Source organism: Sinocyclocheilus rhinocerous, unplaced genomic scaffold (assembly GCF_001515625.1).
Source record: "Sinocyclocheilus rhinocerous isolate Xijiao unplaced genomic scaffold, SAMN03320098_v1.1 scaffold708, whole genome shotgun sequence".
NCBI classification, from domain to species: Eukaryota; Metazoa; Chordata; class Actinopteri; order Cypriniformes; family Cyprinidae; genus Sinocyclocheilus; species Sinocyclocheilus rhinocerous.
Genome location: NW_015635523.1, coordinates 2143698 through 2167571, shown reverse-complemented (window position 1 = coordinate 2167571; position 23874 = coordinate 2143698). Strand labels below are relative to the sequence as shown.

The 23874-nt window shown below is 36.5% G+C and overlaps 4 protein-coding genes across 7 annotated transcripts in view; all 4 read right to left on the bottom strand.

Moving 5' to 3' along the window:
- LOC107747040 (clathrin heavy chain 1-like) overlaps nucleotides 1-8447 on the bottom strand; it is a 38548-nt gene extending 30101 nt beyond the window's left edge. Inside the window, exon 1 of the mRNA XM_016561455.1 lies at nucleotides 8406-8447. Coding sequence (XP_016416941.1) covers nucleotides 8406-8447 — 42 coding nt within the window. The remainder of the gene's footprint in view (nucleotides 1-8405) is intronic.
- Nucleotides 8448-10875: 2428 nt separating this feature from the next.
- Nucleotides 10876-15163, bottom strand: LOC107747057 (protein BTG3-like). 3 transcript variants are annotated; one of them, XM_016561473.1, is made up of 5 exons: nucleotides 14839-15155; nucleotides 13335-13541; nucleotides 13069-13206; nucleotides 12783-12984; nucleotides 10876-11339 (listed from the first exon to the last, which is right to left on the bottom strand). In XM_016561473.1, the coding sequence occupies exons 2-5, from the start codon at nucleotides 13505-13507 to the stop codon at nucleotides 11127-11129; spliced, it is 726 nt and encodes a 241-aa protein (XP_016416959.1). In that variant the 5' UTR covers nucleotides 13508-13541; nucleotides 14839-15155; the 3' UTR covers nucleotides 10876-11126. The 3 variants fall into 3 exon arrangements, with proteins under 3 accessions (XP_016416959.1, XP_016416960.1, XP_016416958.1); XM_016561474.1 differs by having other exon boundaries at nucleotides 14997-15155; XM_016561472.1 differs by having other exon boundaries at nucleotides 10877-11339; nucleotides 15070-15163.
- A 1500-nt stretch (nucleotides 15164-16663) lies between these two features.
- On the bottom strand, nucleotides 16664-18279 carry LOC107747039 (uncharacterized). Its single transcript, XM_016561454.1, has 5 exons — nucleotides 18160-18279; nucleotides 17555-17908; nucleotides 17109-17417; nucleotides 16959-17030; nucleotides 16664-16827 (listed from the first exon to the last, which is right to left on the bottom strand). Exons 1-5 carry the CDS (start codon nucleotides 18269-18271, stop codon nucleotides 16664-16666), a joined length of 1011 nt encoding a protein of 336 aa, XP_016416940.1. The 5' UTR covers nucleotides 18272-18279.
- A 1248-nt stretch (nucleotides 18280-19527) lies between these two features.
- On the bottom strand, nucleotides 19528-21260 carry LOC107747056 (RLA class I histocompatibility antigen, alpha chain 11/11). 2 transcript variants are annotated; one of them, XM_016561470.1, is made up of 5 exons: nucleotides 21205-21260; nucleotides 20697-21050; nucleotides 20271-20564; nucleotides 20067-20150; nucleotides 19528-19906 (listed from the first exon to the last, which is right to left on the bottom strand). In XM_016561470.1, exons 1-5 carry the CDS (start codon nucleotides 21224-21226, stop codon nucleotides 19758-19760), a joined length of 903 nt encoding a protein of 300 aa, XP_016416956.1. In that variant the 5' UTR covers nucleotides 21227-21260; the 3' UTR covers nucleotides 19528-19757. The 2 variants fall into 2 exon arrangements, with proteins under 2 accessions (XP_016416956.1, XP_016416957.1); XM_016561471.1 differs by having other exon boundaries at nucleotides 20919-21050.
- Nucleotides 21261-23874: the final 2614 nt, after the last annotated feature.

The window sequence follows — 23874 nt, the reverse complement described above, 5'->3', positions numbered from 1 at the left end:
CAGTCAGTTCCCTTCAGAAACACATTCATATAAACCCCAAATCAATATTTAGGATTTTCTTCCAATAGTTCGTGCATCATGAACAGTGAGTGATCTGCCTGCTACAGTATTTTTCTCTGTGCGTCCGTCTTCAGCGTCTCTGGCCTGTGTTAACGGGCGTTTACAGACTTCATATTTTCACATAAATGACATTTTGGAAAACGATTGCATTGCAACGCAGTTTGTGCAAGTCCAGAACAGAGACGAGCTGCAATAAGACAAAAAACGTCCGGTTGCCGATTGCGTAAATTCCAGGGGAAGCTCCTTAAGTTCGGCCATCCTACACACACGTGACTGACCGCTCGCTCGCACCAACAGGAGGAGGAGGGTCGTGCTACTCTCTACACTGTACTCAACCTGAGGGATTCCTACACTTTCAGTTAGGGATGCACCGATACCACTTTTTCCAGTACTCGCCCGATACCGATACTTTTATTTTTGGTACTTGCCGATACCGAGTACCGTTACTGATATTTTTATTGCATTTGTAAATGCAGTCTTTGAGGAGACATGAAAAACAGCGCATACCGCAGGAACGGTATAACGGAAAATATTAGCGGTTTTGAAACCGTGAAATTTTCAAATCGCGGTATACCTTGAAACCGGTAATCGGCCCATGCCCAGAGTGGACTGTGAAACACAGTAGACTCTAATGATATGAATTTATGTAGTAAATACAAAATTTTTGTATCAATCCATGTTATTATTTATTGCAAACAATGCGCTGTTACTTTAATTCAGCGCGTGCAGCGGAAACGATCTCTGCACTGCTGCAGACGCACCGCTCGTGGAACGCACTGCCGGATGCAACCGTGTGCAGTCACTGCAGTGTGAATGCTTTAATCCATTAACATGAGCGCGGAAAAAATACACAACGCATACGCACTGCAAACGGAGTAATGTGAACCTGGCATTATGTGTGTACGCTTCCAGTGTGCATGAGTCTCCAGGAGAGCGTGCGAGCGGTGAATGATTTAACACTAGCAAGAATTACAAAGAAATGCAATTTACAAACTTTAGTGACGATGCGACACTGCCTCGATTGTGCAAGTGACAATTCCTGTGTCAACTGTGCAGCTGTGTACAAAGAAAAAGAGAGAGTGCGCTGTGACTCACTCACGCGGTTTGTGAAATTAGGTCTCACATAAGGTTTTCAAATTACTTCATAAGTTATTTAATGAAGAAATATGAATTGTACCTCACCATTAGCATTACAATTATTTTACCGGCGACGAACAGAGACTGACAGTGCCACTGCATGTCGTGCCAAACCTCTCAGCAGGCGCGTCGTCAGCTTGAGATCGGTTTATGAGATCGGCCTTTTTAGAGACCGCCGATCAAACATCCCAAAGCGATTATCGGCCGATAGCGATCGGTTTCCGATCAATCAGAGCACCCCAAGTATTTAGTAATTATAATACAAACAGAAAAAAGCTAATTATAGACCTTTCAAAATAATAATAATGCACATAGTTAATTATTAAGTAGGGATGCACCGGTACCGATACTGGTATTGGTATCTGGCCCTAGGGCTGTCGCGATAACCGCAATATCGTAATACCACGCTATTGAAGAGCAAACTGCAGAGGAATGCAAGAACCGCAGCAACCGTGCGATTACTTGCGTCTGTCCTCCAGGCCGAGTCATATATATTTGTGAAAATATGTTGTCATGTCCAAGGAAAGCGAAATCTCTTAGCGAAGTCTTAGCACCGACGCATAGCTGGTCGGCTGAGCCTTCTAAAGTGGCGCTCAAAGTTAAAATGATTTCACAGCGTGTTTCATAAATGAACAGTGAAAGTAACAAAAGCTTATACAATACATTTTAACAGGTATAAAGTGTGGAAATAACTGAATGTAGTATCTGTTTGCTAAATGAAGCCAACTAACATGATTCATATTATTATTACTACTATTATTTTGTTTCTGTACCCAATATTTGAAAAAAAAAAAAAGACAAATGCTGTGAAAATACAGGTATCGCATCGGTATCGGCGAGTACCAAAAATGAAAGTATCGGTATCGGACTCGTTCTGAAAAAAGTGGTATCGGTGCATCCCTATTATTAAGCAATCAATCTTTAATAGTTGCCTTTTGATGCTTATGCTGATGGTTTTAATTTGATCAATAGTCAAGTGCTAAATATCAGTCATAGCTAACCACTAATTTTTCCTCATCAGGAGGTTATGCCAGTTAACTCTCAACAACATCGACACCGAACTCAAATCAGCTAATGAAGCGTGTTTCAAAGCTGGTTTCAGTCTATTAAAGAGACTCAGTTCTTCTTAACTATTAGAATTAAACCAAACCATGACGAGACTCAGGTATCAGTCAATTACAGACAAAAATAAAAGTCAGTGGAAAGCCAACTCAGCAGCACCACACCAGCTGCCTTAGAAGTCTGAGTCACCGAAGGCTCGGTCAGAAAGACTGACCCTGAGAATAAGATCTGCACTTCCACACAGGAAAACACTGTGATCTGGACGCTAGGGATGCAACGATTATAGATTTTGTTGGTACGATTATTGTCTGAGGAATAATCACGTTTTTTTTTTTTTACGATTATGACGATTATTATGCATTTATTCATTTCCCAACATTACTAATGTATAAAATCACATGAACACTTTTTAGATATTAAAGTGTTATTTATTGCTGGCTTTTGAAACAGAAATAACACAGTAACCAACAATACAGCACAAAATAATAATTAACAAAAGACAAACAAAAGTCCATCTCTCCCATTGCAATTAAAAAAAGGTGACCTCTGCTCTGTAAACATCCATGACAGTAGACTTGTGCCGGTATTCGGTAATGCGATATATCACGGTAATGAATATGCACGATATTGTTATCGTGGGCACTTCTAAATACCGTGAATAATTATATATTACAAATTATTCCGAATTTCGAATGCATTTTAAGAATACTTTTCCCATCAACTGATCAAAATGCGCAACACGCTGTATGATGCGTGAAAGACACGTGCGCACTCTGACCTAAACAAGCACGGACGAGAAGCACATGGCGGAACATGTGAGAGACGCTCTGGATGAAAGCGCACTTTCACTCTCTGACAGCAGATGGCGCTAAACTGCAGAAATAATAATAATAATAATAATATTAATTCATTTAAATGCAGCCGTTACCCCAGAAACGGTCCCTCTGTCACAGTTAATCTAATGCATGTATTAGCCTCTGTGCCTCTGATAAGCACGTCATTTTAAGCTGGTGCACCGCTAGTGTAACTTTGTTTTCGTTTTGCGCAAGCTGCAACAGTTCCGTTCCGTGTAACAGAAACACTTGGTTTAGCGGAACCTTTACGATTAATTAACCGTGACGTTTTAAAGCGCGGTTAATCGCTGCATCCCTACTGCACGCTAATAAATGCTGATGTTTTCTTGTACAGTAAATTAGTCTAATTCTATTATTCACACAATATGACTAAGCACCACATGTAGACGAGAAAATGCAGCGACATCAAATCTGAAAAGAGACTTACATTTGAAATGGGTTCAGAGAGGAGCAGAGGAGGAGGATTTAGAGTAGGAGACATCTTGACTTCAGGCATTTTCAACTAAACTGACAGCTGCTTCTGTATCGACTCTTCTAAGACCAAGTCAGATGGCTAAAAGGTTGACGTTGTAGCTTGTAGCCAAAACCCAGCCTTGGTTTTATCAGCCGCCAGACAGATCTTGAATACCAGTAAGCTCAAACAGAGGCGGCAGTCGAGTTCATGACACTGACATATCACCAATCACTAATTTCTAATGCACTATGCACCAGCTGTCACAGATGCTAAATTACAGAGATCAGAGCTGACAGCTGGACACACATGAATGAGAAGTCTTGGTCTTATGTAACATCACCTACAGCACTGAATGATGCTGGATGTGAGGAAAGTCCTCTCTGACATTAACAAAGCTCTCAACAGTCAGTGTTTAGCAGCTAGTTGCCATGGTGTTCTAAGCTATGCAACCAAGACCATTTGTTTAGTCTAAACTCCACTTTACAAATGATTTTGCATTGCATTTTGGGCTGATAACTGTCTCAAAGAGTAAAGCTGATTTAAACCTGACTTGTAATTAAAAAAAAGAAGAATATAAGAGATAAATTAGTCAGATGTCATTATTATTGTGATAATATTCTGCTTAATACAAAGTTAGCCTATACAAAAACAAAAATATGACTTCCAAAACGTATATATAGTGTAGTGTGTATATAGTGTATATAGAATATAGTGCATGAATAATTTGGACTACATTTTTGATGATTTTTTTTTCGGCTTTGGCAGCCAATGATGATATTGTATGGAAGAAAACCGAACCCACGTCAGAACTTCTGCTTTTGTATTCTACAGAAGAAAGAATGTCATTAGAGTTTGAGATGACATGAAGGTGAGTAAATGATGACAAGTCTTCATTTTTGGGTAAATTAACCCAAATTACAATTGGTTGTGAATTTGTACTTCTAATACAGAGGTTGTAGGTTAAATAATAAACATCACTGACTAACTATTGAGAAGGTTGGCAAGGACTTTATAGTTTTGTACTTTAATTTGCTAAATTACTAAACTAAGAGACTAAATATTAACTAATACTAGACAGTGAACACTCAGATAAAGCATTTCATTGCTGGCTAAAGGTATCTCTGGCTCATGCTGCAGCTCTCAGGCCTAATCAAAGAACAGGAAGCACATTTTCTAGGAAGAGCGCAACGGAATCAGCAGCACCTTTTATCAATGGAGAGCGGACGCCGGCACACCCGAAGCCACACCCACATTCCTTTGTCATGCGGCACAGAAAGCCACATCATCACTAGATGCTAACCGAGAATTGTGAAATAATAATAATAATGATTAAAAAAATAAATAGAAAAAGGACTGATTCCGCATTTCCCTTGAAACAGAATAACAATTTGTTATTAAATTAAGCTATTTTCATGGCAGGAACCCAGTAAAATTAGTTAAAACTAGGTATATAAACAAATACATATATTTAAAAAGGAGATAAGAGATAAACAGACAAGATAATTCACAGAAATATCAAATGAGAAATCAGAAAACAAATAATATAAATAAGAACAAAAATTGAAAACAAACAACAACAAAAAAAAACATTGCTACTGAGAACAGTAACCTGCTCACGCACATTTCTGTGACCTTTATTACTGCATCTCATAGATGGCATCACACATGATGACATCACTACTGAACAGGCTGTTCCGATTGGCTGATGGGAAACCCTGCCCTTGTAAGCTCTCAAAACGTAACAAGAAACACTAAAGCAAACGTAAGGGAAAGAGCTCTCGCTGCCGTAGCATCAGCCTTAGGCCAAGCGTGATTCATCCACAGCATGTAACTGCTGCTTGCTTCAGTGTCGTCTGAGACATGCCCAGAAACTAACCCTCTTTCCCACTAGGTAGCTCACTGTCCATCCTATAAGAACATTCTGTGTGGCTAGAGAAACATCTACTCGAAAATAGCCAGTTCCTTCCTGGATTTTTGTGGACATCTCTGGACGGTGCAAAGGAGGGTGTGATATTGATTTTATCCTGGCAAAGAATTTGAATCAATAATTTCTAGCTGGTAGAAGGAAAGCTGTTCTTTTGTACCAGAAATAATTCAGGCAAGATGAACATACTGACTACAGACTATTAGTAAGTAAATATATATAGGATTTTTAGACATTTATTCAGGGCCTGAATTTCATTTTTGAAAATGGGGGAATTCCTCTCTTTCTTGTGAGAGGGGATTTTTTAATTTGAGGGGCGGAGGGGGGGACATTTTTTAGACATTTTGCAAAAATGTATCTTACCTAAATGTTTGATTATGCAGTGCATTTTTGTTTTTAAGCCGGATTTCCACAAACACAACATTTATCATTGTTCATTATCATTTATTTTGATTTCAAATAATAGTATTATTCTTTAAACTATTAATCTTGGATCTTGTCCAATTCACACAAATAGACACTGTAGCCAAAAAAAAATTTGAAATTATCAAGCAGATCAAGCGTTGACAATCTCTCCCCTGTCTGCAGGTGTACTTGACTTCCCATTTTAGACTGTTTATTTTACAGTGGTTAGATAAAGATCTTCACCAGTAAGTTAGCAAACTACAAGCCAGATACAAGAGATGATGGCATAAACCACATTTGAAGAAAGGAAAGACAGCCGTTAGCTGAATCATGAAACCTCCTAACAGTGCTTTTCTATGTACACATTGAGATTTATTCAAACAAAAGATTCAGATGCAGAGTATGAGTGAGTCATGTAATTCATTCATTTATACACTAACTAGTAAGTTATTTTTTTTACAACTAATGCATTGAATTATTACTTTCATTCAGCAGATGCATTAAATTGATCAAACGTGACAGTACAAACATTTTTTAGTTCAAATAAATGCTTATCTTTAGAATTTTTGTTCATTAAAAAACAATCCTGAAAAAAAAATGTATCACAGAGATATTAAGTAGCACAACCATTTTCAACACTGATAATAAGAAATGCTTCTTGAGCAGCAAATCAGCATATTAGAATGATTTCTGAAGGATTATGTGACTCTGAAGACAAGTGAAAATTCAGTTCTGCCACAACAGGAAAAAAATATATTTTAAAATATTAAAAAAGAAAACTGTTTATGCAAATATTTCCACATAGTGAGGTAGATATGTGGGGGCGTGTTAGAACGAGCCGTTTTAGGGGGGCGTGGCAGAGTCTTAACTTTGATAAAGAATATCTCTTTGGTTTTGAGTTGACCAAAATTAGCTGTGATGTGGACAAGTGGTCACTTACTACGCAAACCTATTACAAATGACAAACACAGACCATTACAGGCCTGGCACCGTGTAAATATGATGCTCAACAATAGCGAACTGATCCAACACCAAGACTGTTTGTCATAATATGACCTGTGTCAAGGACACAGAAGCAACAATACACACACACACACACAAAAAAAAAACACTCAAAACATCTATGATTACTTTAAACAGAAAATGCATTACATGTATAACAGTTGAATAAATCTCTTTGGTTTTGAGACTTTAGTCTTTGCAACTTCAGGGATCTTATCTATGCACAATCAGCTTGTAACACTCCAAAGAGAAAGGAAAACTTGAAATCGCATCATATGACCCCTTTAATATAACTTGCAAGAAAAATTTCAATCAAACAGCCTGAAATCAAAGTCCTGTTTGGTACCATTTGATACTATAATTGTATTGAAATAATGAGCGAATAACATAGTAAAGTTTGCAACATTGTATTGACAATTGTGTTTGTTGACCAAAATTAGCTGTGATGTGGACAAGTGGTCACTTACTACGCAAACCTATTACAAATGACAAACACAGACCATTACAGGCCTGGCACCGTGTAAATATGATGCTCAACAATAGCGAACTGATCCAACACCAAGACTGTTTGTCATAATATGACCTGTGTCAAGGACACAGAAGCAACAATACACACACACACACACAAAAAAAAAACACTCAAAACATCTATGATTACTTTAAACAGAAAATGCATTACATGTATAACAGTTGAATAAAATGAGTTACACCAAGTCCTAAACGCCTTTAAGATGAATGAGAGCCTCAACTGATATAGACAAAGAAGAAGTGACAGCAAACAAAGTATGAGCTCAGTGCAAATACTAATAATAAAAAAATGCAGAGGCATCATGGGACCATACACATGTCTATAGGTGGGGCATTTTACACCTGCTACCTGAAGCAGGTAATCTCGACACCTCAATCACAAATCTGTCTTAATATAATAGGACAGGGAATAGGGAATAAAACAAGACTGAATCCCTTCTGTCTTAAACAGTGATTCATTTCAAGAAATAAAGAGTCTATTTATTTAAGTTTTCCTCTGCAAGTGATTTTTTTTATATAAGGACACAACTAGAGGTAAAGACAACTGAATAGTTTTTATAAGCCATGTGAATACAAATCTCAATATATTCTAGAAACAATCAATTTAATTTTCCAGCCATAAATCTTTTTCAAGCTACATTATAGTTTCAATACACTGCATTTACATCCATACATATTTACATAACTTAACCAACCCTCTAAATAATTGAAGAATTACGCTCAAAAATGCTGTCTGGGAAGGCAACTCACTGGGCTTTATTTGTGACACAACCAGAGTATTTATTATTCAGCTGGTCAACACCGACAGTAGCTAAGCTAACTCCCCTGCTACTACTAACGTACTGCTGCTGATGGAAGGTCATATTCAACGGGGGATGGGTTACTACAATTGCTTATTTAAAAACACACTGACGTTTTCACTGTAAACTCATAATAAAATAAACGAGCCCCTCATTTGAAGATGTTTTAAAGTCCTTACCTGCAGGTGCTCCTGGAATCTGATGGGCAGGATTTGAGCCATGATGACGGTGGTTCCTCTTCGCTTTCCTCTCTAATTCTTGCTATTATTTCTGCCTAATCTAAACAACTCCAGAGCCGGGAATGAATGGAGGTGGTCTTGTGTTTTTGGGGGGGCAGATGAACTGGGAATGTGTTAGGTTACTCTAGTCGCCCGCTGAATGTAAATGAGACGCTTCAACTCCAGAATGTCAACCGCCGCTGAGAGGAACTCTAGAAACCTGCAATGGCGGCGGAACCCGTCCGTGGAGAAACGCACCGGAAAGAGACGTAGACCTCAATGGAGGCGGAGGGATACGTGTCCTGTGAGGAAGAGGGATTTTAGCTTGTTTGACAACAACATTTTACTACTTAGATGCAAATTACACATAAATATATCGCGAATGTGTTATGAGTATATTTGGATATGGGAGAAGTTAATAAGATAAGTTTGAGCGAAAAGGCTGACGGTACTAGTTCTTTACGAATCGCCCTGTACTTTTTGCCACATCATTCGTCCTCGTGAATTGACGTCAGTTCCGATTTTATTTCTCATGTTTTATTTGTATATTACAAGCAGGGGCGTTTCTAGGCCTTCGTCAGTACTGGAGAACGGTACTTTGAGCGCTTTTTTGATTGTCTATTGATACGAAGTGCGAGTCGTTTGCTAGCAGCAAATGCAGGTGTTGAGCTTAAAACAGATCTTCGTCGTTAGCAAACGATAGGATCCATTTGCAGGTTTAGTTTCAATTTAATGTAATTAAATCGCTGTTTTTGTTGTTTGTGTTCGAAGTAGGGATGGGCGTATCGATCCGAAGTATCAATTCATAATTTAAAAGTTTAGTGCAGAAGTATCGAATCGGTATCGATATCGACGATACTGCCTTGAAAAATATCGGTATCGTATCGAAAACAAAATAAGGGGTATCGCCCATCCCTAGTTCGAAGTGTCCCATGTTTTACTCACTGAAAACGCGCTCCGAACGATTCAGTGCCTGAGGGAGCTGTCCGACTCATTCGAACTGATTCATTTCTGACCGATTTGCTGATTCGTTTGACTAGTTAATAGAAAAGAGCCGACTCAAAATAATGATTCATGTGTGAATCATGCCCGAATCGGGTAGCACTACTTTGGGAAAATGATGTGGAGTATATGTCGGTTTTATTTACTTGACTGTCAAGATCTTATTTATTATTTGTAATATGTGCATCTGTTTTTGCAAGTTTAATCATATAACAACAGCATGCTGTCCATTTAGGTCAAACACATCAGTTGAATAAATTAATTGACATTTATATTTATAACGTATATAAAATTCCGCCTATTACATAGCAACATATGATCACCCATAATTGTTATTGATCTACCATGAAGTTGCCTAGATTTGATTAGAATTGTGCAACTGTAACCAGCACAAGTACTAATTAATTCATTTTGTAATTCCAGAAAGTGGGTTTGTGCACTAGAAAAAAACCTTGAAAGTGGTGTGCAATATGTAATATAATTGTAATGAAACACAAATACTGTTGAACAGTGCACTAACAGCAACCTGTCATCCAAGCACATGGCGCATATTGGATGCACACTAGTAATGTATAACAGACAAGGGTGTGTAAAAAAGCGAAGTGAATTTGTTAGGCAATTCCTCTCGAGTCTGTAATGGTGGGGTTGATAGCCATGAATTGTAATCATTTCCTCTTAAACTTGGTCAGAGTTTGTGAACAGTTTGCTCTGCTGAGAGGGAGGTGTGGCAAGCATAGTGAACTTGTTGAACTGACTCGTAAAGAAACACATCTGTACTACTTGTGTGTCCATGTAAAAACTTCCATATACCAAAAAATAACTGCTTGAGAATGAGCTAAATAAAACTGTACTATAAAAAGAGCACTGCAGTTCTATACTATTGAGAAAACAAGTCAAAGTATTGCACACTAAGACCTTGTTGGCTGTGCCCTAATTTAAAGTGCATAAAGAAAAGGAGTGAAATATTATGTCGTACTGCCACCTAGTATTTTTCTAACAAAACTACAAATACAGCAGTAACCTCAAACAATAAAAGATTTAATATTCTTGAAAATGTTTTTTAATGTTATCCATAATTTAAGTGGTCTATGCAATACATAATACTTTACTGTGAATAAATAAAACATTTGGTCACTGAAACTATGACAAAAACATGATGTAAAGTGTTATCAAATGATCCCATATAACATAAATACAGCACATTTCCATTACCATAAACATTTAAATACTTGAAATATTACTAATCCAATATGTACGAAGTTTACCTTATACATGTTCTATTACAAATACTCTAAAGTGCAAACAGTTACTGTTATCATTTTTTTTTTTAAATTGACCAGTCACAAATTCAAAAAACAGTGACAGCAGAACTACAAAAATATTTTTTTTTTACATTACCATAAACATTTAAATACTTGAAATATTACTAATCCAATATGTACGAAGTTTACCTTATACATGTTCTATTACAAATACTCTAAAGTGCAAACAGTTACTGTTATCATTTTTTTTTTTTAATTGACCAGTCACAAATTCAAAAAACAGTGACAGCAGAACTACAAAAATATATATTTTTTTTAAAATTTGGTCAGTCATCTTAGTGGTAACTTCAAAAAACACTTTCCAATGGAAAACCCCTCACATTGACACCAACAAACTTTCATTCTGTAGTAACAGTGGTCACTGAAGCTGGTGTACTAGGTTTGAAGTGCAGCCCCAGTAGCCGTGCTTGCTGCGGTACCCCTGCTGGACCCAGCTGTGCGGTTTAAAGGAATGGCTGGGTCTGCAAGGGGGGCGGATCATGTAGTGTGGCCGCTGAAGGTAATGCCCTTTCCCCGGGCCGAACTTCTTCCTTGGTACAGAATGCCATACTGGGGCACTGGCATATACAAGCTGTATTAATAAAAAAGATGACAGCAGAAATAGTTAGAAACAATGCTTAAAAAGGCAATATATTTTACTGATAAAAGTAACTTGGCTAAAATACCCTTTAAAAATAGTCTACAATTCATAGCTCCACTTTCAATAAATGTACACTCAAAATATTATTTTTCATGCCATATCCGTTATACTCATTGCATAAAAACTTATATTCACATAAAAGTTAAAGAAAGTGTGCTCAACCAGCTGAAGAGGAGATGCAACCAAAAATCAAAGCAAAGGTGCAACACTCACTTAAACTTTGATTAAGAACAAGTAAGGTTTGTAACTAACATGTCTGATAAAGGCTTTGAGGATGGCCAAAATGTTACTTGTTTCTGAACAATAAAGTTTTAGCAAGTGTTTCACCTTTTCTTCAAGAAAAAAAAGCCCCTTTTACAGTCTTTTTTTGGTAAATTACCGTTAAGAGACCATGTGCGAACAGGACCTCTTCAACAATACCAGTAAATCAGTAATTCAGCAGCACTGCTGCTTTTAATTATTTTTCCTATCTAAACATGCGCTAGACAAACGTCCAACCATTGCTCCATGTCTCGCACTCAAGACCTGCCTTTTTTCCCCCATTCACCAGCACCGCAGCTGTGAAATAAAGTAACTGTGGTACTGTTAGTATCTATAATGTGTCTAGTGCAAAAACACATTCTGTATAATCATCCTTATGCCTGTTACTTAGAAGTTTTAAAAAATGTTATCAGATCGGACAGATAGTGAAACTAAAGCACATTTCCTTATTCAGGTGGGTGAAGACAGCGCATCTTTTACAGGTAATTTCCGGTGACTGACATCAGAGATTGTGAATGAGTGTGGGTACGTTGTGATGTGTGAATGGTATCTTACGGAAAAAAGAAGGAACGTTGTTGCTTGTGTGAACAGCACATTTGTATATTTACATGCTGTCATGCTGGTAATGTAACGGCAATTTCCCAGAATTACTGTGTGGTAGGGGCCATTAATTATACATTTCTTACAACTTTAAAAACAGACAGAAGATTTTTCAGTTAAATATTTGATAGAAATAAATCAAATCTAAATTTTCCCAGCTGAAGCCTCTTTAAAAACATCTAATCACACTTCTGAATAAAACGGTTGCCTAGTAACATTATAAGGAGTCCTTATAAATATTGTTAATATTGTGTTTTCGTCAACAGACTTACACTATTGTTCAAAGTATGAGGTCAGTAAGAATTCTTTTATGAAATTATTTTTTAATAAGCAGGGACTTATTTTAAATTATAATATTTTACAATGTTACCGTTTTTACTGTAATTTTGATCAAATTAATGTCACTTGGTGAGCAGAAGATACTTTCAAAAACATAAAACAAGTAGCAACTTTTAAACAGTAGTGTAACTGTGGCAATTAAGGCAATCCAAACATATTTATGACATTTTGTACCTGATATGGAGTGTGGTTGTGGAGAGGTGGGGTGTACTGGGCCTCTCTACAGCTGGTGTCCTCATCCGAGGAGGATCCGGAGTGGTAATCTGACGTGACCCTCTCCACAGCGCTCGTCACTTTCTTTGTCACATCCTCTTTATCATCATCATCATCACTTGAGAAGGTGGCTACAGTGAAACCATGATTCCTCTCGCCATACCTGTAGCCAATTCAGAAGGAAAGATGTCAAAAAACAAACCAGCAGAGCACTTCTAAATAAATCTGCTTTATTTCATCAACTCACCTACAGCACACCTCTCCAGGGTCGACCCACAGCGTGAGCTCCTTAGGCAGACCGAGGTCCTTGTACTGCACTCCACTCTCAGCACAAGCTCTGAGCAATTCAGCATCCTCTTTATGAAAGCGGTTCACTCTGATGCACCTGCACAGGATACATTTATAGCTCATTTTAACATGACACATCTGTTCTGACTATCTGTGAATCTAAGGAACATGAGATCTTTGTCATTAGAATGTCAATGAACAGTACTGCTTATCAGAGTGCTGTACCTGAATGCTTGGCCCTTGCTGGGGTTGTCTGGATACCAGTGACCCTTGTACTTCTCCTGCAATGCTACTGTTAAACGCACCACAAACAGGTCCACCTTTTCCGCATCCAACTTCTCGTTCTTCTTTATCAACCGCTTCAGGAAAAATACCACCGCTGCTATTTCTTTCTTCATCGTTAGCTGTTCAGCTGAAATTCAGGTCCAACTTCTGTGAATACAGAGACTTTCATGAGTACAAATACCACAATGACACCCTGTGATATTAATTCCTTCCTATGAATATAAATTCGTAAACAAAACATGATTTTCAATTTAAAAAATCTGGTCATAAACAATAAAATTGTGTAAATTAAATAATTATATAAATTAGTTGCACAAACGTTTTTTAAATATTTTTTAAAGGATGCATTACATTGATCAAAATAAAATAAATGAAAATAAAGACAATTATGTTGCAAAATATTTCTATTTCAAATAAATGTTGTTCAAAGAATCCTGAAAATTTGTCCACACCTTCCAAAAACATTAAGCAAAATAACACTGATAATACCAAGAAATGTTTGAACATTAAATCAGCATATTAGAACGATTTGTGAAGGATCATGTGACACTGAAGACTGCTGAAAGTTCAGATTTGCCTTCACAGGGGTCAATTTTAAATTGATTATAATAGAATAGTTATTTTAAATTGTAATATTACTATTTCCACTGTACTTTTGATCAAATAAATGCAGCCTTGATGAGCAGAAATCTAATTTAAAACCATAAAAATTGTACCGACCCCAAACATTTTAGCATAAATGCAAGTTGTTTATTCATTTCTTAAATAAGGCATTAAATAATAAAAAAGAATAATCAACACATAAATATATTTTATTTCTACTGCTACTACAAAAAAAAAAAACATTAGCTATTAAATATAGAAGATCCTGCTTCATACTTCTTTTTTAAAGTTCAGAACAGGTTTCATTCTAAACCATCAACCCATCAAATTCGAAAACAACAGAAACGTAAGCTCCCAAGATCTTCTCTCTATAGATACTTCATCTAGTGTGCACTACATCAAGTGATCAACACAAAGCTGGGCGGTCAGACGGCGGGACAGAGCAGCAGGATGGCGCGCTAAATACATCACGACCGTTTGAAACGCAAGACCATAACAGAAACGACCAGTAACGTTAGTAGTCTATGGACCTTAACGGTTTTTAATTTTCTAAAGTACATTACGTTTAATAATTACCTAAAAATGTTGAAATTCAGCGTTGTAGTTTAACCTACCAAAATATTATCTACGTTAGAGCACTTGCGGATAAAAGACGACAGAAAAAAAATTTTCAGTCAGATTTTGTAAACGTATTGATGATTGCTCTTTATTTGCGCAAAAGCTTATTTGGTCAGTTAACGTTAACTTAGTCACACAGGAAAAATTCAGTTGCCCAACTAAACTTAAATAAGTAACACGAGCCAACGACGGCCTTGTTTAAATGTCACATATTAAAACTTACATTTCCAGGTATTTCGCTTTAAAAAAAATATAGAAATAATTATCACAAAACGAAATTAGCTAACTGTAGCCTAGCCGAAGTTAAGGTGGCCTCGATTCATTTTCTGTTGGCTTTTCTGACAGTTTCCTTTACAACCATTAGTTTCAAATTATTCTTAATTTAATATTTGGAGCTAATAAACATATCAGTTATACGCGAGCTCGCTACATCACTACAAACAGACATACTGACCGTGTTTTCCTTTCATCCACATGTGGACAACTCCTGCTGCCGCTCACAACACACTTCCAGATCTGCTCCGCGCGAATAAGGGTGACGTGACTTTGTCTTGTGCGCATGCTCAAAGGAAATGATTCAGGAGTCGATTCTTTTGATTCGTGAAGCGAAAGATTAATTGCAGTTGGTAGAAGCATATACATAACAAATGCATAAAAAGTAAATTGAAAAAAGTAAAATAAAAATAATTTATTACATTTATGTGTAGAAGAGCACGCATATAAATAAATAAAGGACGGAAGTGTTTTACTCCGTAAATTTGACCAAAATAAAGCAACAATTAATCAAAATAAGCATACCGCTCCGAATTCAGTAAATGTGAAGTATAAGGTTAATGGGCCGTGGCCGTGGTCACTTAGGGAGAATATTTTTTTTCTTTGGAAAAATAATGATAAAGTAAGGGCTGGGGTGCAATGGACTGTGGCATTTTTATAAATGGGACAATTGCGCCCTCTAGCTTGAAAAGTGGTGTTTTGCAGGCAAAGCTATTACCCAGAAGCCTGCTTGATGAAAACCAGTCAATTTCCATTGATGCATGGTTTGTTAGGACAGGACAATATTTGGCCGAGATACAGCTATTTTGAAAATCTGCAATCTGAGGGTGCAAAAAAAGAAAAATTCTAAATATTAAGTTTTTCAATTGTAGTTCTTAGCAATGCATATTACTAATAAAAAATTAAGTTTTGATATTTTTACGGTAGGAAATTTACAAAATATCTTAATGGAACATGATCTTTACTTAATATCCTAAGGATTTTTGGCTTAAAAGAAAAATCGATCATTTTGACCCATACAATGCAGCTGGCTATTGCTACAAATATGCTACTTATGACTGGTTTTGTGGTCCAGGATCACAACTGATAAGCTGGTGGACTTATGATAGGGTGTCTGTGTTGTGAAAATTTGACCTATCCAGTCAGAATGACTAATTCTACCTTTAATTATTTCAATCTCGTCAGCAGGAAATTTTTATCAGGGCATACACTACAGTCATAATAGCCTAAATGTGCTGAACTGAGCTGGCACATCTTGTCAACAGGAAATACCTATCATGATGTAGCTACTCCCACTCTAATAAAAGTGTTAAAAACGTGGGTAGCACTTCATACACTATCACAACGATGAAATAATATCACAACCTGGATTGCATGGGACACACTAAAACTGAAAACACCTGATAGTATGTTCTGAATTAGCAAAACATAGTATGATTCATGATTACACGTGTCAAGAGGAAAGTTTGTTGATGAATAACAAATATATTTAAATAAATTATTATTTATTTTTTTATACAAATGTGTAGATTATTATTTAAATGGCTCTGTGTCCACTCCACAGATCAGTAGGTGGCATAAACGCATTAGCTACATTTCTTGGAAGATGGACTGAAGAAAGTGAAGGTTTTTAGGCATTCTAAATTGCACAGAGAACTTGCTAAAACCTTCTCCACTTCACACAAAATCAGACAAAAAGGCCAGTTAAAGAAAAAAACACCAATCAGGGTTTGAAACTTAGACACTTTATTTTTTGAGTTATAGGTCTACATGTCTCACTGGAATAATAAGCTGGAATAATCAGTTTTGGGGAGGTGACAGTTGCTGTATGAAACTGGATGATGATCACTCAGTATCGAATACAGAACCACAGTCTTCAGTTCAGAGTCAGATGTGACACTGACGCTCACATGCTGCTGACAGGCTCTGTATGGACAACCTTGAGAACAGATTATTGATGCAAAAAATAAATGGGTAGCTCTGATCAATGACAAATTCATAAAAACATGAGGACGACATTGTGTTGGAGATAGCATCATATTTTAAATTCAATGGCACAGGCCTACTCACACATTGCTGTGATGATCATGAGGACTGAAGTTAGCAGTGAAGAGATGAACAAAGCTATCTGAATATTATAACCTGTAAGTGAGAGATAATGAAGGGTCATTCTGTATTGTTTTTATATTATGTGTAATGTATTTATATGATGTGTAATACCATTAAACCTGTCTCTGTTCTCATAACAGTCAGTAGGACTCATGTGGAGTATTGTTGGTTGGCTCAGGGATGAGTGGTTTACCCAACACGAGTAGTTTACACAGTCAGATATATTCAGGTATGAATGGAGGGTGAATGATCCATCTGGGTTGGTTTTGTTAATGCTGTGTGTGAGAGAGGCGTTCTGAAATTCTCCGTTTCTCATCCACAGCTGCTCTAGAGCAGAAGGGTAAAACCCCTCAGAGCTGCACAGGATCGTGGGAAATCCACCCAATGCACTTATATGTGACACAGACACAATGGGTTGTGCTATAAGAAATATAAGAGTTACAATAAAATGCTTATTTATCAAGAGCATATACTATGCATGATACACTGTTATACAATATACATTATACACTCAAATGTCATTTTGTGATTTCTGTTTTTAGTCATAAAAATCTTACCAATCACTTGAACAAATGTTCTTTCTTCTCTCAAAAGCACAGGAGGAGGTGGTATAGATCTTGTCACAACACATTTGTAAGTGCCAGTATCATTTATCTGCAGATTTGATATCTCAAATGCCATTTGCACAGTTTCTGGAATCCAAATAAATCTAAAGTGATTTCTACATGGACGATATATCCATGATTTGTTACTGTTCATTGCTGAGCAGCACAATGTACCATTAGTTTTCAGTTCCACTATGTCATCACTGTCAGTTGATGGTTTGTAGTTACAGCTGATATTGACTGACATTCCTCGATGAACAGTCTGAACTGAGGTGCCGTTAAACAATGCATGTCCAGCTATAAACACTGAAAAAGACAGGACAGGAATAATAATAATAATAATAATAATAATAAACTTTATTTAACTGAATTGTTGCATCATACCATGTGTTAAAATTAGTATTCAGTTGTTACCAACCAGTTCACTATTTAATTTTAAATATTATTTACGAAATAAACAATTCTGTAATAAATAAAATTTTTAATGAAATAAAATTCAATTTTAACCTGGGGTTCAATATTTGAAATAAATTTTACAGATTAAATAGAATCGTTACCAAAAAAGAAAGAATGAAGCATCCACACACATGTGGTCACAGAGTTACACTTTGATGACATCTGGAGAAAACAAAAAGAGAAATATTGCGATACATTTGCATTACATGACATGGTCCACTATTCCGTTTTTATACGACTGACGATTATATACGAACAAAAACAGCCAGAAGAGAAAAAGATCAGTTCAGCAGCGCTAGATATTAGAAACCTCATCGTAGCAGCGTTAACGTTTTTGTAATTTAACTTCAGTGTAATATAGGCTAACAGAAAGTGTAGCTAGTGTCGTGAATGTACATTATTTAAAACGTACGATATAAATTTTTTCGTATAGGATACGCGTTATCACGGTTTGTGAAAATCGTCTATTTTCAAAACATTTGACCATAGAATATACGATCGACGATTCAGAATCAAACATACCAGAGAGCCGTGAAATCAGCAGTTTTTCAACAAACTTTGATAATATCTTGCAAGACAGATTTGACAGATGACTGTGACTATGGCTCCCAAAGTTATTTACCAAATTCACCAGCAACACAAAACATTATAACATAACATCTGCATTATTATAATATTTTTCCGTATATACATAGCCTGTTAATGTACTGATCTTGCTTTATGTATAATGAAATTCCCATATTCTCACCTTATCAGGTTTTAGAAATTGCATCCTCTGTTTTATTTGCCTATTGCAGAGACTGGATGTTCTCATGATGGTGCAATGAAAAAGTGATGTTGGTCTGCTGTGGTGGTGTAGCTAATTTTGGTCAAATCAACAAGCTCAACCAATCCAACTAAGGCAGACTGAAATAGTACTGGGTTTGTAGGTTAAAGAGGAACTAATTAAAGTTTTTTGTTTGTTTGTTTTTAATCTATCACTCTTAGGATACTTACTAAAATACTTAATAACAGTTTTGTTTTGTTGATCAGATATTCATCCAGTGAGGAGCCAGTCAGCTCTCTTCTTTTAGGCCTTCATTGATTAGACAAGTCTAGTATAACAGTGTTGCATTGCTCTGAAAGCAAGCAGGGTTCAGTTTTATTCCAAGCTGAAAAAGAAACATTATGACTCGCAGCTGTGTGACAATGTCTAAAAAGTGCATAGGAATTCAAATGGTGAAACCAAATGTCCCGTAGACCTTATTTGCTTGTATTTGTCTCCAACAAGACTCCATTTTTAGAACAACATCTTCATGCTCTGACTGTAGCCTACAGCAGAACTGAGAAAGCGATGAAATGGTCAGGTTATTTTAACCACACCGTGTCTACATGCTTGATGTAGGTCATGAGAAAACTTTCAAAGACTACATTTTTTTAAATAGGTAATAAGCCAACACAGGAAAGAAAACTACAACCTGCAAGCCATTTCATTGGTTTTTACGTGCTGAAGCTGGCAATGAACACAGGTCTTATATTTTGTGTCATATACTCTGTCAACATACTGTATATACAGTCAACAAGATGTTAATGGAAGGTTAAATAATCATATAGAAATTATATATTACATACACAAATTTGGTATCAGGTTATTGAGTAAGATAGAAATGGATCTGGATATCTATCAATGTAAAATCTATCAGTGTAAAACATTTGGTGTTCACTGTGGAGATGAGCGAACTCTGACAGGACTGCATGGAACTGGACGATGGTCACCCAACAATGAATATATGTCATACTGCAGGTGAGATTGGAGATCAGGCTCAGGTGTGACATTCACTCTTACATGAGACCTGTGATGTGCTCTTCCTGGATGAACATGAGAATAATGACTTGATCAGAATATTTCTGATTATTATAGCATTTGTTTTAGATTTCACTAACAACATTATTCTGCCATTGGTTACTGAGATTTAAATTGATAAGAAAAAAAAGACACTGTGTGTTGGAGATCAAATGTTAAACTCACTGGAATGCTCACACACAGCCGTGATAATCAGTATGGTGAGAATCAGCAGCGCAGAGGTCACCAGAGCTATCCATACATTTGTATCTATAGAAGAAGGTTATTGAGCAGATTACATAACAAAACTGATTGTTTAACAGAACCATCCAATGAGACACACTATGGTATTTAATGCTATTATGTACTTTAAATAAAAACACGTAATACCTCTGTTCCCGTAACAATCAGGAGACATGTGGAGTATTGTTGGTTGGCTCAGGGATGAGTGGTTTACCCAACACGAGTAGTTTACACAGTCAGATATATTCAGGTATGAATGGAGGGTGAATGATCCATCTGGGTTGGTTTTGTTAATGCTGTGTGTGAGAGAGGCGTTCTGAAATTCTCCGTTTCTCATCCACAGCTGCTCTAGAGCAGAAGGGTAAAACCCCTCAGAGCTGCACAGGATCGTGGGAAATCCACCCAATGCACTTATATGTGACACAGACACAACGGGGCATGCTATATGAAATACAAGACAGTTATAATAAAATGCTTATTTATCAAGAGCAAATACTGTAAATGATACACTGTTATACCATATATGCACTCAAATCACTTGTCATTGTGATTTCTGTTTCATAAAAATCTTACCAATCACTTGAACAAATGTTCTTTCTTCTCTCAAAAGCACAGGAGGAGGTGGTATAGATCTTGTCACAACACATTTGTAAGTGCCAGTATCATTTATCTGCAGATTTGATATCTCAAATGCCATTTGCACAGTTTCTGGAATCCAAATAAATCTAAAGTGATTTCTACATGGCCGATATATCCATGATTTGTTACTGTTCATTGCTGAGCAGCACAATGTACCATTAGTTTTCAGTTCCACTATGTCATCACTGTCAGTTGATGGTTTGTAGTTACAGCTGATATTGACTGACATTCCTCGATTAACAGTCTGAACTGAGGTGCCGTTAAATAATGCATGTCCAGCTATAAACACTGAAAAAGACAGGACAGCCGATAAATATTCAGTTGCATTTGAAGTCACTTTATTGTCATTGTTGCATTATAGTATGAAGATTTAATTCAGTGATTTTCCAACAAATGATTATAATCTGTGCTTAAAATTTGAACAGAATTGCATAATCATTACCAGGAAACAAAGAGAGCAGCATCCACGCACATGTGGTCAAAGCATTACACTTTGATAATATCTATTGAGAGGAGAACAGCGAGATAAATCAGTGGAGAAGATAGTGATACATTTTGTATTATGGATACATTGTTGTGGTTTGTTTTGTGATAATTACCAGCTGTATATTATCTCACTTTTGGATGATTCACATAATAATATTATAATGGTGTTGTCAAATCCTAGGCTTACTGAAATGCGATACCAGTCCTCTATGAGGAAGTATTGGTATAACTGTTTATTTTAATGTGTAATTGTTTTAATTGTTTTGGTTTGCATTGTGTGTTTCTTGTTAATGGACCTTGAGTCAGGAAATAAAATAAAGTTTCACTTACTGCATGGGTGCTTAGTTAAAAGTACATGAAATGTTGATTTGAACTGAAATTACTTTATGTTAAACAAAAGAAATCAGATATGAAAAACATGAAACTAGCACAAGTATGAAACTGCTTGCCAAGCCGAACTCTCAGTTATACACTTCAGCGGTTATTTTAAATATACTAAATATATTTAACAATAGACTGACCAATCAGAATCAAGCGTATCAACATATAAGCTTTCTGTGGTGTGATACAATGCGAGAATAAATTTCACATGCATTACTGTATTTGCAGTAAAACCGCCCAAAACAGGTATTGTATATGATTATGTCAGAAAACAAAAGCTGATTCAAGCTATTTACCAAATTCAACAAATAATATATTTGCAGATATATAGACTATTATTATTGATCTTATGTAATATGAAAAATTCTCACCATTTCATATTTCAGAAACTGCATCCTCTTTTGTGTTTTGCAGAGACCTGCTGTTCTAACTCATGATGGTGCAAATGAAGAAGTGATGTTGGTTTGAGGTAACTGCGTAATTTTGGTCAAGTCAGATACAAGCTCGAGCAATATGATGTAGTACAGAGATAGCACCTATTTTGTAGACTGAAAGAAAAACAACTTAAAGCTTAAGCCATGACAATCAAGAGCACTATGTGTTCTCATGCAGTTACTACGTGACAAACAATGTACAATGTTATCTGTTCATCCAGAGCCAATCACAGATGATCCTTTCTTTCATTCTTTCATTCATTGGACCAATATAAGCGAGGCGTTACTCATTGTCCAAGCTACAATAGAGAATTAACATCATGGCCTGCAGCTGTGACAATCTAAAAGTGCAAGGGACTTCAACTGGTTAAAACAAATGTCCTCCATACCTCATTTGCCTTTAACCTCTTTTGTAGAGCATCTTCGTGCAATGAAGAACTGGTGAGGTCTAGTTATTTTAACCACACAGCGTGGGAGGTTGTGAGCACGTGTGATGCAGGGAAGCTGTCATTTAGGTCACGTGTGAAAAAGCCGATAAGAAATAAAAAGAATGACTTATGCCATGACCACAAAGTCAGTGCATGGATGATGTGCTCAGACCGAATTACTGCCTCTTTACTTGAGTATATTTTTTCAGTACTCTTTCCACCACTGCTGCCTGCAGTTGCACACAGTTTCAGTTGCATCTTAAGGCTCTCAGAGGAAGCTCTTTGAAAGTGACTTCCTCATGTTTATTTATACAAAATGTGGAATGCTATTTTTAGGATTCAGTTTTGTGTGTTGAAGCTATCCAGATTGGAAAACTCTACACAACTTTGTAATCTGAACAGATTTTAAAACACTAGGCATCATACACTTTCCGACTTTGTATATGGTTACGGAGGAAAACTGGACATTGTACAATAAACAACTTTCAAACACAACAAACTCAAACAGAAACATGTAAGAGATGCATAACAAATGTAGTTTGACCAGATGAAATAGTTTGAGGCTAAAAAATCTGAGTCTGTGCCTATTATACACTACACAATTTTCTGTCAACCCAAAAATCTGTCGACCCAAACCAAACCAAGCCAAACCAAAGCTGTCGAACCCAAATCTGCAGACTGGCTGTAACTTTTGGCAACTGGTGTGTTTGGACTGAAAATTGGGCAAAATTCTGTACAAAAGTTGTGTAGTGTATTTCAGCCTTTAGTGTAATGATTGAAAACTGCAGAAAAAGAGCGACAATTAAGCAGCCACAGATAACCAGAGCCATACTAATATATTTAGGCAAGCACCATGTTTGTGAGTGTTAATATTAAGTTACTTATAATAGTAACTTCTATGTTAGAAGCAATATTGCCAGTTACTTTGTCCATTATGGCTCCACCAATGAAAATAGTTTGAAAGGAAGCCACAGCACAAAGAACCACCAAGCATCTCACAACAAAAGCAATGTTATTTCTGTTTATGAACTAATCAGTTGAGTGAACGTTTCAATAAATTACTCATAAAGAGTCACATTTCGTTCATGAATCATTCTGAACAAATCAACTGAACGCATAATTCAAAGACTGATTTATAAAAACTGTTGCTTGTTGCTTGTCATATTGATGCAACCTGCAAGAAGGACTCACCGAATCTCTTTTACTAATGCACTTTTGCATCAAATCAAATTTAAGTCAATCAAATTTTAAGACCATGAGCCAGTTGCATTAACATAGCCACTATGTTAAGACTGTGGCTGCGTCCGAAATGTAGTATGAATGCAATCTGGATGTAGGTACTATATTCGCCATGTTGTCATTACCATGGGATTTACCAGCATT

Bases quoted from the DNA above. Each gene is read 5' to 3' on its own strand.
- LOC107747057 (XM_016561472.1), bottom strand. From the start codon at position 13,507: ATGAAGAAAGAAATAGCAGCGGTGGTATTTTTCCTGAAGCGGTTGATA. The intron at 13,207-13,334 runs GTACAGCACTCT...TATCCTGTGCAG, and splicing joins AGCAAGGGCCAAGCATTCAG to GTGCATCAGAGTGAACCGCT. The intron at 12,985-13,068 runs GTGAGTTGATGA...AATTGGCTACAG, and splicing joins CCTGGAGAGGTGTGCTGTAG to GTATGGCGAGAGGAATCATG.
- LOC107747039 (XM_016561454.1), bottom strand. From the start codon at position 18,271: ATGTCATGTAATGCAAATGTATCGCAATATTTCTCTTTTTGTTTTCTC. The intron at 17,418-17,554 runs GTAAGATTTTTA...TATTTCTTATAG, and splicing joins AACATTTGTTCAAGTGATTG to CACAACCCATTGTGTCTGTG. The intron at 16,828-16,958 runs GTGAGTAGGCCT...TCTGTTCTCAAG, and splicing joins CATGATCATCACAGCAATGT to GTTGTCCATACAGAGCCTGT.
- LOC107747056 (XM_016561470.1), bottom strand. From the start codon at position 21,226: ATGCTGCTCTCTTTGTTTCCTG. The intron at 20,565-20,696 runs GTAAGATTTTTA...TATTTCATATAG, and splicing joins AACATTTGTTCAAGTGATTG to CATGCCCCGTTGTGTCTGTG. The intron at 20,151-20,270 runs GTATTACGTGTT...CTTCTTCTATAG, and splicing joins TGATTGTTACGGGAACAGAG to ATACAAATGTATGGATAGCT.